Source organism: Melanerpes formicivorus, unplaced genomic scaffold (genome assembly GCF_026170545.1).
Source record: "Melanerpes formicivorus ecotype bairdi unplaced genomic scaffold, bMelFor1.0.p_v2 SCAF_14, whole genome shotgun sequence".
NCBI lineage: Eukaryota > Metazoa > Chordata > Aves > Piciformes > Picidae > Melanerpes > Melanerpes formicivorus.
This window is the reverse complement of record NW_027142366.1, coordinates 910,804-926,563: the sequence shown is the minus strand read 5'-3', so window position 1 is coordinate 926,563 and position 15,760 is coordinate 910,804. Positions and strand designations below refer to the sequence as shown.

The window sequence follows — 15,760 nt, the reverse complement described above, 5'->3', positions numbered from 1 at the left end:
CTGTGAGGAGAGGCTGAGGGAGCTGGGGCTGCTTAGCCTGCAGAAGAGGAGGCTCAGGGGAGACCTCATTGCTCTCTGCAACTCCCTGAAGGGAGGTTGGAGCCAGGTGGGGGTTGGTCTCTTCTCCCAGGCAAGCAGCACCAGAACAAGAGGACACAGTCTCAGGCTGTGCCAGGGGAGGTTCAGGCTGGAGGTGAGGAAGAAATTCTTCCCAGAGAGATTGGCCCTGGGGATGTGCTGCCCAGGGAGGTGGTGGAGTCCCCATCCCTGGAGGTGTTTAGGAAGAGCCTGGCTGAGGCCCTTGGTGCCATGGTTTGGTTGCTCAGATGGTGCTGGGGGAGAGGTTGGACTGGATGAGCTCTGAGGCCTTTTCCAGCCTGGCTGATGCTGTGCCCTGGAGCGGTGGTGGCTTAGCAGGAGTGCTGGCATTGCAAGTGGGGGAGCAGCTGGAGCTGATGGTACCCCAAGAGCTCCTTGATCCTCTGGTGTCACCTCCCAGTGCAGCTGGTTGGTTGCCTCCACTGGGGGCAGGGGGTGCTGAGCCTGCTCTGCCCCCTGGCAGCTGGGGAGCTGCAGGAGGCTGAGTGGCTCTGGGTTCCCCCCTCTGGAGCTGGTGTTCCCGCTGGGGGAACTCGAAGCACCCTCCAGGTAGGCAGCTGCTGATGGCACAATTTACCCTTTGTGAGCACAGGCTATGAAAGGTCTCTCTGTGTGTCTGAAGTTGAGGGGGGGAAAGAGCCCCAAAGCCAACAACCAACCAACCCCAACCCCAGCCAGGCGTGAACTGCTGAGCCCCAGCAGGGGCAGAGCCGGGGGCTGCACTGCCCCCTGCCACCCACGGCTCATGCCCATGTGTGCCTTGGCCTGAGCACCAGGTTCAGGAGTGCCCACCCACAAAAGAGTCTTCTGAAGGAGGTGCAGCCCTGGGTTCAGCACTGGGTTTAGAAGGGGGGGGGGGGGGGAAGGGAAGCAAGGAGAGCCCCTGGCAGAGCAGCTGGGGTGCCTCTGTAGGACGTGGGTGGGTGAAGCCCAGGGTGCCTGGGGCTGCCTGGGCAGATGTTGGGGTTGGAAAGGTGTTTGGGAAGATGTTCTTCACCCTCTACCTGCAGCAGTGAATTTGCCTTGCAAAGCACAACCCCAGGTAGGGAGCAGGGACCCAGCTGTGCTGCAGGGGTCTCTGGTGTGGATGGCAAACAGACACTGGCTGGCTGGGAGCAGGGCAGATCCAGGACCCCCCCCAGCTCTGGTACCCCTTCCATCTATCCAGGGGGAAAAAACTCTCAGCCTCCTGTGCTGGGAAGGGGAGAGGAGAGCAGAAAGGCTGGAAAGGACCTGGCAGTTGCCAGAGTCCCCACAGGCATTCCAGGTGCTCCGAGGGGGACAGAGGAGCACATTCCTCAGCAGGCTCTCAGCTGAGCACAGGGAGTGCCCAGGGACCCAGGAGGCATTGCCTGCAGAGCCTCAGCAGGGAGAGCTCTGGGGACAGGGACCTTTCCTTGATGGAATGCAAACTTGCCTCCTTAATGGTTGGACCTGCTGGGCTCTGAGGCTTTCCCAGCCAAAGCCATCCAGGAGGTCTGTGGCTCCTCTCCAACAAGGCAAATGAGTTCTGCTTAGCCTCTCCTGACCATCCTCTGAGCTGCAGGTTCACCTTCAGCTGCTCAGGGCAGCCTGTGGGCTGTATCTCCAGTACTTAGATTGAATTCCAAACACCTTTGTGACCCTCAGGTAGTTATGATTCTGTCTGTTGGCATCAGAGTGGAGCTTAGGAAGCATCTCTGCTGCAGGAGTGCTCAGGCACTGGCACAGGCTGCCCAGGCTCCACCCTTGGAGGTGTTCAAAAAGAAAGGAGATGTGGTCCAGTGGTCATGGAGGAGTTGGGTAGAAGGTTGGACTTGATCTTGGATGTCTTGGATGACCACCCTTGATGGTCCTATGAAGTGTTGACATCCTTTGTGCTTAGGCAGAATGAGGAACTGGAAGAGGTTTGCTGTTGGGAATCATGGAAGGGTTTGGGCTGGAAGGGAGCTCCAGAGCTCACCCAGGCCAAGCCCTGCAGGCAGCAGGGACATCCTCCCCTGGAGCAGGTTGCTCAGAGCCCTCTCCAGCCTCACCTGCAACAGCTCCAGGCAGGGAGCCTCAACCACCTCCCTGGGCAACCTGCTGCAGTGCTCCAGCAGCCTCCTGGGGCACAACTTGTTCCTCACCTCCAATCCCAATCTGCTCTGCTCTCATTTCAAACCATTGCCTCTGCTCCTGGCCCTGCAGCCCTTTGGGAGCAGTCCCTCTGCAGCCTTCCTGCAGCCCTTCAGGTCCTGGCAGGCTGCTGTGAGCTCTGCCTGGAGCCTTCTCTCCTGCAGGCTGCACAGCCCCAGCTCCCTCAGCCTGTCCTCTCAGTCCACTTGCTGGTGGAGCTTTGGGTCATGCAGTGATGATAAATGCCTGCAGTGGTGTCCTGGCTCTGCCTCCTCTCCTCTCAGCTCCTCATCTGCAGGCTGGAGCAGCTGAGCTGTTCCTGAGCTGCTCGGTGGGGTGGGAGCTGGTGGGAGCTGGCCAGTCCATCCCCGTGCTCATGCACCACAGCAGTACCTCTGGCCTGCAGGAGGAAAGGCTAAGTGAAGCCAGCAGTGACTTGTGTTGGAGGAAAATGCAGGCTGGCAGAGGCCACCTGAAGCAGGCAGAGGCATTTTCTAGCTGTCCACTCCCGGGTTTGCTGTCATTTGTCTCGGGGATTACAGAGGCTTTCACCTCATAAATTTGTGCCTGCTTGAGGTCGTTAATCTTCCTCTGCAAGCTGCCTTGCAACTGCAGAGCTCTGCCCCCGCCTGGGATCACATCTGAGCTGGAGTTCCCACTCAGTACCTTCCCTTGCATGGAGTTATTTATATATGGACAAGTATCAAACAAATGCTTCAGGGCTGCCTTGTCCTGAAACGCTTTCGGTGCTGTTGCCAGGGCTTAGCTCCCGCGGCAGAGCTTGTCTGCTCCAATCGAGAGCCATCAGAGTGGCCAATTAAAGGATCACCTTGCCAATGTGCTCTTAAATGGCAGCTTAAAATACTGGGGGGCAGCCAGGCCCCTGATCTGCCGGGGAAGGGGAGCTCCAGCAGGGAGCAGCAGCCAGGGAGTGTGCTTCTGTGCTGGGAAACCTCAGGCTGGAGACACAGCAGCAGAGCAGCGTCCCAGGGCAGCAGAGCAGCATCCGAGGGCAGCAGAGCAGCGTCCCAGGGCAGCAGAGCAGGGTCCGAGGGCAGCAGAGCAGCATCCAAGGGCAGCAGAGCAGCGTCCGAGGGCAGCAGAGCAGCATCCGAGGGCAGCAGAGCAGTGTCCGAGGGCAGCAGAGCAGCGTCCAAGGGCAGCAGAGCAGCATCTAAGGGCAGCAGAGCAGTGTCCGAGGGCAGCAGAGCAGCATCCGAGGGCAGCAGAGCAGGGTCCGAGGGCAGCAGAGCAGCATCCGAGGGCAGCAGAGCAGCGTCCGAGGGCAGCAGAGCAGCGTCCGAGGGCAGCAGAGCAGCGTCCGAGGGCAGCAGAGCAGCATCCAAGTGTCAGAGCTGGAGAGTGAAAGAGTCATAGGCTGCTCTGGGGCGGAAGGGAGCTTTCAAACTCATCCAGTGCAGCCCCCTGCAGCCAGCAGGGCCAGCCCCAACCACAGCAGGCTGCTCACAGCCCCAGACAGCCTGGCCTGGGTTGGTTCCAGGGATGGAGCAGCTCCCACCTCTCTGGGTACCCTGGGCCAGGCTCTCACCACCTTCACTGTAAACATTTCTTCCTTCTCTCCAGTCTGGATCTCCCTCTTTCAGTTCAAAGCCTCCCCTCTTGTCCTGTCACTGCAGGCCCTGCTCAACAGTCTGTCCCCAGCTTTCTGACCAGCCTCTCTGAGTGCTGAGAGGCCACCACAAGGTCTTTCTGGAGCCCTCTTTTCTCCAGGCCAGACAACTCCAACTCCCTCAGCTTTAAGGACTGCTGCAGCTCCCCTGTGGCCTTTGGGATGGGACCTCCATGGCCAGCACTTATTGCCCTTTGCTCCTGTTCCTTACAGCCCTACCTTCCAGCCTGCTGCTCTCCCTGAAGCAGACCTGCCCCTTCCCTGGAGCTCTTGATGAGCAAACCTCCTCCCCAAAGGCAGCAATGCCCCACACACAACCGGCTGCAGCAGCCTCTTCTGCCCCACCGCCCCGAGCCAAGATGTCTGCTCCAGGCTCCACTAATTATTTTGCAGGGCTTTTGAACAAATAAATAGCCTGAGCAGTGCAGTGGTTCCTGGTGTAATTTTAGCTCTGGAGCCCTCCAAGAATGCCCAGAATAAATAGGTGAGTCTGTACTGGATCCCCAATTCACCCCACGTAGAGCAGCAGCGAGCCGGCTCGGCGTGCAGCAGCAGTGTCAGCAAGGAGGGCTGCTGGGGCCCTGGGCATGTGCTCTGTGTCACTGGAGAGGGAGAGCTCTGACTAGGAGCTAGGCTGAAGACTGGAAAGGCAAACAGTGCAGCTGAAGGACCTCCTGCCCCCACCCAACCTGCTGGGGCTGAGGAGTCCCTCACTTCGGTGTGCCCCTGCTGAAGAGCATCCTCACCCTGCTGGGCTCGCTCAGGGATGCCTCTTGCAGTGGTGCAGTCATGGAATGGTTTGGCTTGCAAAGGGCCTCTCAAGCTCAGCCAGCCCAAGCCCCTGCAGCCAGCAGGGACAGCTGAACTGGAGCAGCTTGCTCAGAGCCCCACACAACCCAAGCTGGAATGGTTCCAGAGATGGGGCATCCACCACCTCTCTGGGCAGCTGGTTGGGGGTCTCACCACCCTCAGTGCCAAAAATGTCTCCTTTCCAGTCTGGATCTCCCCCTTTCAGTTCAAGCCCTCCCCCCTTGTCCTGTCCCAACAGGCCCTGCTCCAAAGGCTGTCCCCAGCTTTCTGTTCAGCCTCTGTAGGCACTGAGAGGCCACCAGAAGGTCTCCCTGCAGCCTTCTCTTCTCTGGGCTGAACAAGTCAAACTCTCTGAGCCTGGCCTCACAGCAGAGGGCTTCCAGCCCTCCCAGTATGGCTGTGGCCTCCCCTGGTCCCATTCTAGCTGGTCCCTGTCTCCCTGTGCCGAGGACTCCAGAGCTGGACACAGCACCTCATGAACAGGACCTGGCTTGGTGTCATGGGGGCGGCAGGAAGCTTTCACCTCCGCTGCTGACCTCGCAGGAAAGGAAGAGGAAAATAAAGGCTCCTGGGGAGGTTTTGTATCTCCAAGGCATGAAATTGCACAGCAGAGTCTTCTCCCAAGACCCTTTCCCCTCCAGTGTTGGCAGCCACAAGTGCAACCATCCAAGCCAAGCAACGCGGCGCCCAGACGTGAATCACTCTCTGCCTTTACCTTCTGACTGCTGGGGCTTCCCTCAGCCAGGAGAAGGAAGGAAGGAAGGACCTGCTTCAGCTTTGAAGAGCCTGTAGCTGGAGGGGTGGCTGAGGAAAGGAGTCACAAATGAACCAGCAGATTTATAGTTATATATATATCTCAAGTGAAAATCTCTGTTCTCCATCTGCAGCTCGCTGAGGCCCTGGGGAGTGTGGCGCGGCACCGCGGCTCTGCCGGGCTGCCAGCAGCTTATGGTGGTGCTGGCACCCAGTCAAACACACATCTCCTTGGCTGGCTTGGCTGGCTTGCAGCAGGCAGATCCCACTCTGGTTTGCTGTGAACTCAATATTGCCATGGACTGGCAAGGGACCCTCTGCCCAGGGAGATCTGATGGGTGACTCTTTGCTCTCCTGGATCTGTGTCTGCAGCAGCAGGGCTGGAGAGGTGATTGTCCCTCCCTGCTGGGCACTGCTCAGGCCTCTTCTGGAGTGCTGGGGTCAGGTTTGGAGCCCTCACTCCAGAAGGACCTTGAGGGGCTGGAGTGGGACCAGAGAAGGGCAACCAAGCTGGGGAAGGGTCTGGAGAGCAGGGCTGGGGAGGAGCAGCTGAGGGGGCTGGGGGGGTTCAGCCTGGAGAAGAGGCTGAGGGAGACCTCATTGCTCTCTGCAGCTCCCTGAGAGGAGGCTGCAGCCAGGTGGGGGTTGGGCTCTTCTCCCAAGGAACTAGGGACAGGCTGAGAGAAGATTGCCCCAGGGGAGGTTTAGGCTGGACAGGAGCAACAATTTCTTTGCTGCAGAAGGGTTGTGAGGGCCTGGCCCGGAGCAGTGCTTGAGTCATCCTCCCTGGAGGGACTGAAGAGCTGGGGCTGTGGTGCTGGGGGGCATGGCTGTGCAATGGGTTTGGTGGTGTTGCATTCAGGGTTGGACCAGCTGATCCTGAAGGCCTTTCCCAGCCTTTCCAGGGTGAGTCTGTGGTCAAGACTTAATGACTGTGATGTGTTGCTGGGGAGCTGACCCTTTGTGAGCCACCTGGACCTTGCCTCCTGGTGCAGTTTCAGAGACTTTTCCCTTCTTTCCTTCTCATTTCATTTTGGTTGGAGCAATAATTGATGGGAAGGTTCCCAAGGGCCTGGGTTCCACTGCTCCTGGCTGTTCTGAGGGCAAGTTGTCAGCATCCTGGGCACGGAGCCTCGTGCCCTTGAGGGTGTCTGTGAAGTGCAGGTGGCACAAGGTCCCACTGGGGTCCCCAGTTTGCTGCTCAGTCTCCTTTCTGCCCCCCTGCCTGCAGGTGTGCCTTGGGGCACAGCCACCATGTGGCTCAGCCACTTGCTGAGTGCCTGCCCCCAGGCCTGGCCGGGGGGAAGCAGCAGCTCCCCTTCACCTCTGCCCCGGGCTGCAGAAGGCTGTTCTGGAGGAGCTGCTGGTTGCTGTGCAGCAGGGGATGGGCTGCCTCCAGCCCAGACACACATCCTGCCACACTTCTCAGCAGCTGCATGGCACCAGCTTTATCTCCCTTCTGCTCACTGCCTCCTGCTCTCCTGCACAGGGTGGGGAAGCTGCTGTGGCTCAGGCTTGGGGAAGCACAGCTTTGATCTGCAGATGCCTGAGGAGGAAGGGTCAAGATGTGAGGCAGAGCAGACTGGCAGAGAAACAGCCTGTGGATCACCTTGATCAAATTATGCTCTGTGGTGGAGATTCCTTTTCATTTCTTGGTCCAAAGTAGAAGATTGCTGAGAGCTTCTCTTTGAAGCTGAGATGAGTTCATGCCCGGAGCCGTGGGAGGCCGGAGGGCTGCGCTTGCAGCTCCTCTGTGCCTCCTGCAAAGCCTCTCGAAGACACTCAGCCATACCTTTGGCTCTCCAGGCTGCTGCTCTTCTTCAGTGGTTGGACTTGATCACCCTGAAGGTCCTTTCCAACCTAAACCATGCTGTGATTCTTCTCACCTTGTGCCAAAGGCTTCTGTCTCTTTCCACCTCTGGAGCAGTCCCCTGCCACAGGTCGTTGCTGAAGTCTTCTCTGTGCCCAGCTCCTCTTTCTTCTGACCAAGTACTTAGAATGGTTTGGGCTGGAAGAGACCTCCCACAGGTCCTTCCTGTGCTGAGGGCTCAGAGCTGGGCACAGCACTCCAGGTGGGGTCTCCCCAGAGCAGAGGGGCAGGATCCCCTCCTCTCCATCTCTGGCCATGCTGCTTTGGCTGCAGCCCAGGCTGCCCTTGGCCTCACCCTGCTGGCTCCTGCCCAGCTGCTCTCCCACCAGCACCCCTGGGTCCTTTTCTGCACTCGGATCCTTTTATCATATCCTGTGCTGCTCCATTCCCTTCTGCTTTCCAAGGCTGCCCTGCCTTCAGGCACACTCAGGTTTGGGCGCTCTGGTTGAGCAGGAGCCTTTCCATGGGAAAGGGAAGGATGACAGCCAGAGTGCCCAGGAACATGGATGGTTTGCTCTGTGGTGCAGACCCCAGGTGAGGTTTGGTTGTGTGATGTTGATGCCAAGCAGCCTCCTGGTGGTCAAAACCAAGAGCTGGCCTGAGTTTGCCTTACACAGAGGAGCAGAGTGCTGGGTCTGACGCTCTGGGAACTCCTTGATTCATAACTTGCTGCTGCTGTTTGAAGGACTCCACGTGGGTTTGAGCTGTGGAGGTGCTGTGGTGAACAAGCAGATACCACAGGGGCTCCTTGTGGCCTTTCAGTGCTTCAGGGGGCAGGAAGGAAGACTTTGTAGGAGGCTGTGCTGTGACAGGACCAAGGATGATGCTTTGAACTAAAAGGGAGATTTGGACTGCACAGAAGGAAGGAATTTTTTGTGCTGAGACCCTGTCCCAGGCTGCCCAGGGAGATGTAGATGTCCCAGTCCTGGAGCCATTCCAGATCAGGTGTTTGGGGCTCTGAGCCCCAAGATGATCTTCAGAGGTCACTTCCAACCCCTCCCATTCTGTCATCTAGCTGCAGGTGCCCCTGCTCACTGCTGGGGCTGGACTGGAGGAGCTTCAGAGGTCCTCTCCAGCACAGCACATCCTGTGAGTGGGGAGGAAGGTGCAAAGCCAGCACTGCAGGGGGTAAAACCCAACTGGGTTGATCGAGCTGCAGGGGTCCCTGCTAACTGAGGGGGGTTAGACTGGATGACCTTCACAGGTCCCTTCCCACCCAGTGCACCCCTTGGGCTCCTCATTTGTGATCTAGAGAGGACAGAATCTTCCCTACCCTCCAGCCTCACACTGCCACACCCCGGGGGGCTTGCAGCAGCCCTGTGCCGCTCCCGTTCCGGCACCGCCGTCCCCAGCCCTGCCTGAGCCGGGGGTTGTTCAAGGACAATGTGAGGCTTGTTTTGCTGCACACGTGTAGGAGAGCCTGGAGACTTCCCTGGGCCGGGCTGGGCTATCTAGCCCCGGGATTAAATCCTGCCCTGGCCTTTGTGTAGTGCCAGAGCGACTGGGAGCTGAGAGGGGGAAGCACAGGAGCATTTACAGCCCCAGAGAAGAGCCTCTGCGCTGGTGCATAATGGCCTTCTGTTGGGTTTTAGTAGCCTGTAGTTCAGTAAATTAGGAGTCTTCAGGTACTTAGCACTTTAATGGTTCTCACTAAGAGCATAATTAAACCAGAGACCCTTGGGGAGAAGGAAAACAACCCACCAAAACACAGCCCCCGTTTATTGTGCATATTTTTAGCCTCTGTTAGCAGCCCCTCGTAAAACCTGCTCGGAACAAGGCGGAGAACAGCCGCGGCCGGCAGCCCCCCTGGCCCTCTGTGCCCCCTGCCCCCCGGAGTCACACCTTACAAATCTGCCCTGGGAGTGCTGGGGCTGCTGAGCCCAGCCTGCAGAGCAGCCCCAGAGGGTTTGTCCCTGGGGGGGTGAGGGAGGCAGGGAGCTCTCATCGGCTTGCACCTTCTGCTGCCACACAAGGCTGGGGGCCGCGGGACGTGGGCTTGGGTCCTGTCCGTGGGAAAGCATTTTGTGCTTCACAGAGGGCCAGGCAGGGCTTGTGGGAGGCAAGGGGAGGCAAGGGCCCTGCTCTGTCCTTCTCACCCTGCATCTGCCTTGGGCTTGCTCACTGCCTCGTGTCTGGCTTGGAGCTGTGCTCTGTGCCTGGGTCTCAGGAGTTCTCAGTGCTGCTTCCTGGGATGCTTCCCCTGGCAAAGCAGCTCCACATCCACAGAGCAGTGAGCCAGGAGAAGGGAAGCTGGAATGTTTTACCCTCCTCCTGGGCCCTGATGCAGATGTGATGTTTCACACAGTCCCCACGGGGCAGTGGTTGGAAGGGACCTTGGAGCTCAGCCAGTCCAAGCCCGGCTCCAGCAGGGCACCCACAGCAGCTTGCCCAGGGGCACAGTGCCCAGGGGGGGTTGGAAGCTCTCCAGAGGAGACTCCACAACCTCTCTGGGCAGCCTGCTCCAGGCCTCCAGCAGCCTCACACCAAAGAAGTTTCTCCTCCTCCTCAGATGGAACCTCCTGGGCTCCACTTTGTGCCCCCTGCCCCTTGTGCTGTCCCTGGGCACCACTGAGCAGAGCCTGGCCCCAGCCTCTTGCCCCCCAGCCTTCAGCTCTTGCTGAGCATTGCTCAGCTCCCCTCTGGGGCTGCTCTGCTGCAGGCTCTCAGCCTTTGCTCCTCACAGAGCTGCTCCAGGCCCCTCAGCATCTTCCTGGTCTCTGCTGGACTCTCTCCATCAGTTCCCTGCCTCTTGACCTGGGGAGCCCAGAGCTGGGCACAGCACTGCAGCTGTGGCCTCCCTGGACCTGCTGGCCACACTCTTCTCCATCCACCCCAGGAGACCATTTGCCTTCTTGGCCAGGAGGGCACCTTGCTGGCTCCTGGGCACTTGTGCCCCAGCCCTCCCAGCTCCTGCTCCCCAGGGCTGCTTCCCAGCAGCTCTCCCTCCCCTGTCCTGCTGCAGGAGGTTGTTCCTCCCCAGCTGCTGGACCCTGCACTCGCCCTGCTTGAACTCCATGAGGTTCCTCTCCTGAGGGAGGGCCTAATGAAGTGCTAATTAGGCTTTGGTAGGATGTGATTGCAGCAGGAGGACGCTGGCCATGCCTGTGCTGGGCGAGTTTCCTCTCCCACCCCTCCAGCCTGTCCCAGCTGCTCTCCCCCAGCCCCAGCTGCTCCAGGCACCCGTGGGACAGGGCTCTGGGTGCTCCAAGCAGCCCTGGGCAACAACATGAGGCAGAAGAAGGAGGCAGGAAGCTCTGCAGTGTCACAGGTGCTGTGCTCAGTGATTCACACGCTGCTCTGGGCCCTGGCTGCTGCCTCTCCCCCCTGCCCCGGCAAACACGGCGCTCTCCCCGGGAAACCCTCCCGCAGCATCTGGAAGGCATTGGGAGGAACACACACACAGAGCTCTCCTCCCCCAGCAGCCTCCTGAAGAGCTTCTGATGGATGTGAGTCACTTCTGCAGCACTCTGGGGCGTTTGATGTGCTCATGGCTTACACCCTGGAGAAGCCACCGCAGCGGCGGGGAGGAGAGGTCCCTTGCTGAGTGTCCCCAGGAGCTTTGTCACCAGCACAGCTCTTATCAGAGGCATTTCTCTCCCCCTGTCAAGAGAAACACTGAGGAGCTCTGTGGTGTTTGTGCTGTGGCCACTGCTGGCTTAGGCTCTCAGTCCTGCTTGTCACTTGAGTTATCTTCCCTGTCACACAGCACTGCCCCCAGTGACACCCTGATAGCCTCAGCGCTGATAAGGTGAGGGATGGTGAAGCTATGGCTCCTGGGGGTCACTTATTAACCCAGGGCAGATCTCTGTGCTTTGCTTCTCCTTTTACACATTTCTGCCTCAGGATAAGATTTAGGCTGCTGCTGAAGGCCATGAACCCACAGCAGAGCTGGCTGCCCCCATGTGAGCCTGGACGTGGCTGCTGCACCAGCAGGAGCCCAGAGGCTCTCCTGCCTCTTGCCCCACTGCAGTGCAGCCAGAGACAAGGCTCTTCTCTCTCTGCCCTGAAGCACAGCAGCCTCAGGGGCTGGTGCTGAGCCCCAGCCCAAAGCAGCCAGCAGGATTGTGGTTGGCATCAGTGTGAGCCTGTGATGGAGGGGAAGGGGCCAGGGGAGCCAAATCTGCACTAGCTGAGGCTGATTCCCAGCAGGGAGACAGGGACCTGTTGGAGCAGGGACAGAAGAGGCCACAACAGTGAGGGGAGAAGATGGAAGCCCTCTGAGGCCAGGCTGGGAGGGTTGGGGTTGTGCAGCCTGGAGAAGGGAAGGCTCCAGGGAGACCTTCTGGTGGCCTTGCAGTGCTTCAAGGGCTGAGCAGGAAGCTGGGGACAGACTTCTGAGCAGGGCCTGTGGCGAGAGAGCAGGGGGGGATGGCTTGGACTGAAAGAGATTTAGACTGGAGAGAGCCCTCCTCTGGGCTGGTTTAAGAAGTGACCTCAGAGAAGCAGCCAAAAGAGCAACCTGCCTTTTGGGGAGGGTCCTCAGCAATTTGGGGTCAAGGTCAAAAATAAAGGGGAAGAAAAGGAAGTCTCTTCCTGAGCCTCCCTGGCAGTCTGGGAGTGCTCAGGAGCTGCCCAGCAAACAGATTAACTCAAAACAGGTCCCACATGGAGGGGAAGGCTCCTTGGTGGCACCTGGGGCTGCTGCCCCGGGAGGGGGAAGCCCTGACCCCCCCCAGCCCCTCCTGCAGTGGCCTTGGCGGAGCTGCCTGACCCCGGCAGGGCTGCATCCGGCGCCGCTGTCCGAGGGAGGAAGGATGCGGTCTCCTGTCCTGAGGGGGCTGCAGCAGCCTCAAACCCATCCCAGGCAGGAGCTTTATTAATCCCAGCTTTGCTAATGAGGGCTGACAATGGCTGTGGGCTTTGGCAGAGGGAGCATGCTCGGCTGCCACGCTCGGCGCAGCCCCTGCCCTGCTTTGTTTGTATTTGTGATTTAACTGCAAATACTTTAAAGATGTCTGCTGTCTCCTTCAATTACAATTTGCATCCTCAGCCTCCCTTCTCTCTCCTCCTCTCTCTCTCTCAGTTTATTTAGTTTCCTTTCCATGGCAGCTCTCAGGGCTGATGAGTTGGAGCTCGTCAGCCGGGCCCGGCTCTGCCGCTCGCTCGCCTGCCTGCGGGGTCGCTCTGGGGGTGGTGGTTCCTCACCCCCCAGGCTTTGGGTTGGTTCCCTCTGTACAGTTTGCAGAGTTATTGTAGTGGGTGGAAGAGCTCCCAGTGTCAAAAAGTTTCAGGCCAGTGGAAGAATAATATTGTCACAAGGCCAGTATGTAAATACCTTAAAGCCATCCAGCGTGCTTAGAGGGATTACACTTTCCTCTCCCCAGTTACCATCCTGGAAAGCAGCTCTCCCACCACGCTCACTTCAGGCTTGAGCATTTGGGAAGGAGGCTCTCCCAGCCTTTGGAAATCTGGTTTCCATTCCTGGTGCTGCTTGACCTGCAGCCTGACCCCCAGGGAGATGTTTTCCTCGGTTTCTCTCTCTGCTTGGGTTGCTCTGAGCCCTGCAGTGGCAGGATGAGAGGCAATGGTTTGAAATGAGAGCAGAGCAGATTGAGACTGGGTGTGAGGAACAAGTTGTGCCCCAGGAGGCTGCTGGAGCACTGCAGCAGGTTGCCCAGGGAGGTGGTTGAGGCTCCCTGCCTGGAGCTGTTGCAGGTGAGGCTGGAGAGGGCTCTGAGCAACCTGCTCCAGGGGAGGATGTCCCTGCTGCCTGCAGGGCTTGGCTGGGTGAGCTCTGGAGCTCCCTCCCAGCTCTCTTCCACGCAGCAGAGGCTCAAGCTGTGTGTGCCCTTTCACTAGGAAATAATTGGGGTTTGGTTAGGAGGAAAAATGAGAAAACAAAACCTTTTGGGGCTGCTTTATACATTCCTTGGGGTTCACACCAGAAACAGAAGATGGAATGAAGTCGTTCTCCCTAGGAAGGAATGAGTGCCCCGAGGCAAAGGATGGTTCCTCTGTCAGCCAGCCTGGGGGGAGATGTAAGGAGAAAGGCCAAGAGGTCTGTGGCAGGGAGGAGCCTTGGAGGGAGACTGAGGGAGTCTTGTTTTCCTTCCACCCTGCAGACACAGCCAGTGCCCAACCCCATTGCCTACTTCATGCACCGCTCCCCGTGGTGGTTCCACCGGTTTGAGGTCCTGGTCAACCACTTCATCGAGCTGGTGGTGCCCTTCTTCCTCTTCCTGGGGCGCAGGATGTGCCTCCTGCACGGCCTGCTGCAGATCCTCTTCCAGGTGAGATCAGAAGCACACAACCCCAGCCTGCTCTGGGACCCTCAGAGCCCACCCAGCCCAGCCCCCTGCAGCCAGCAGGCACAGCTGCAGCCAGGGCAGGTTGCTCTGGGATTCCATGATGCTGTGATTCCCTGGTCCCATGACTCCATGGTTCCATGATTCTGATTCTATGTTTCCATGATTCTATGATTCCATGATTCCATTATTCTGTGATTCCATGATCCTATGATTCTGTGATTTTGGGGATTCCCATGGCCCCATGACTCCCTGATTCCATGGCCCCATGATTCCATGATCCCATGGTTCCATGACTCCCTGATTCCCTGGCCCCATGACTCCCTGATTCCATGGCCCCATGACTCCATGATCCCATGGTTCCATGACTCCCTGATTCCATGGCCCCATGACTTCCTGACTCCATGGCCCCATGACTCCCTGCTTCCCTGGTCCCATGACTCCCTGGTTCCATGGCTCCACGACTCTATGGTTCCATGACTCCCTGCTTCCCTGGTCCCATGACTCCCTGATTCCATGATCCCATGACTCCATGATCCCATGGCCCCATGACTCCCTGCTTCCCTGGTCCCATGACTCCCTGATTCCCTGGTCCCATGACTCCCTGATTCCATGGTTCCATGAGTCCCTGCTTCCCTGGTCCCATGACTGTGAGAGCAGCACAGCTGTGATGTGCTGGAGGCCTCTGGCTGGAGCCAGTGGGCCCAGGCACAGCCAAGGATGGAGGTTCCTAAGGACCTGCTGGAAATGTGTCCCTCCAAGCAGCCTCTAATTGGCTCTTTATGGCTGGGCTGCAATTAGTGACTTGTTTCCAGCAGGAGGGGAGAGTGCAGAGAGGGAAGGGCAGAAGAAGGCTGCCAGTGTGAGGCAGCCCTGGTGCCTGTGCAGCACTCCAGCAGGACCCCTGTTTATTTAATCTTTACTGCCCTCTGCTTCATTCAGAAGGACTTTTATTGACAGTGCTCCTGCCCTGCAGAGGAAGCCATAAAGCTGCCTGTTGATACACCACTTAGCTCTGCCTTTCAAGATTGGCACTGACATTGCACACCACTTTTATTGGACATTTTATAATTGTTATTGGAGTCATGGTGGCTGGGCTGAGGCCGTGGAGCTCTGCAGAGCCCAGCTGGCCTGCAGAGCAGTGCTTTGTCAGGAGCCCAGCCTGTGCTGTACAGGGAGAGACCTCTGGCTTTAGCTGTGTTGGGCTTTTTCTTCCTGAAGTGTGAATTTAATCCTCCTTGTCTGCTCCATGTCTGTAGGCAAAAAAGGCTCAGGGGCTTTGGGGGTGGCAGGGAGGAGGAGGGGCTGGGCAGAGCAGGGAGCCCTGCAGGAGGAGGGAGGGGTGTCTGTGCCCCATGGTGCTCCCCTGGGGCTGGGCTGGTTGTGCCAGGCTGGGCTGGGCTCCCTGTGGCCACCTGCCAGGCAGGGCCCTGGGGGATGGCAGCAAACTGTGCAGGGAAGCAGCTCCACAGAGAAGGAGCTGGGAGTGCTGGGGGGGGAGTTGCCAGAGGTGTGCCCTGGTGGCCAAGGAGGCCAAGGGTCTCCTGGGGTGCATGGAGTTGTGGTCAAGGATGGTTCTGTTCTCCACCCCTTCTGCTCTGCCCTGGTGAGCTCACAGCTGCAGCACTGGGTCCAGCTCTGGGCTCCCCAGTTCAAGACAGACAGAGATCTGCTGGAGAGAGCCCAGCAGAGGCTGGGAAGCTGCTGAGGGGCCTGGAGCAGCTCTGGGAGGAGCAGAGGCTGAGAGCCCTGGGGCTGAGAGCCTGCAGCAGAGCAGCCCCAGAGGGGAGCTGAGCAATGCTCAGCAAGAGAGAAAGGCTGGGGGGCAAGAGGCTGGGGCCAGGCTCTGCTCAGTGGTGCCCAGGGACAGCACAAGGGGCAGGGGGCACAAAGTGGAGCCCAGGAGGTTCCACCTGAGCAGGAGGAGAAACTTCTTTGGTGTGAGGCTGCTGGAGGCCTGGAGCAGGCTGCCCAGAGAGGTTGTGGAGTCTCCTCTGGAGAGCTTCCAACCCCCCCTGGGCATTGTGCCCCTGGGCAAGCTGCTGTGGGTGCCCTGCTGCAGCAGGGGGGTGGATGGGTGATCTCCAAGGTCCCTTCCAGCCCCCTCCCCTGGGGATTCTGTGAAGCATAGCAGTGGGTGGTGGCAAAGCCTCCCTCTTCGACTGCCTGTGCTGAGAGCATCCTTCAGCACTGAGGAGGAAGTCTCAGCTGAAGGGCAGGCAGCCACAGAAGATCTCCAAGGTAAACATGCAGCTT

General features: G+C 58.7%; 1 protein-coding gene across 4 annotated transcripts in view; it reads left to right on the top strand.

Annotated features, from left to right (window-relative positions):
• LOC137445076 (lipase maturation factor 1-like) overlaps window positions 1-15,760 on the top strand; it is a 210,548-nt gene that overhangs the window by 111,726 nt on the left and 83,062 nt on the right. For all 4 annotated transcript variants that reach the window (XM_068146495.1, XM_068146496.1, XM_068146494.1 and 1 more), the window contains one exon: window positions 13,322-13,489. In XM_068146495.1, the coding sequence (XP_068002596.1) occupies window positions 13,322-13,489 (168 nt within the window). The remainder of the gene's footprint in view (window positions 1-13,321; window positions 13,490-15,760) is intronic.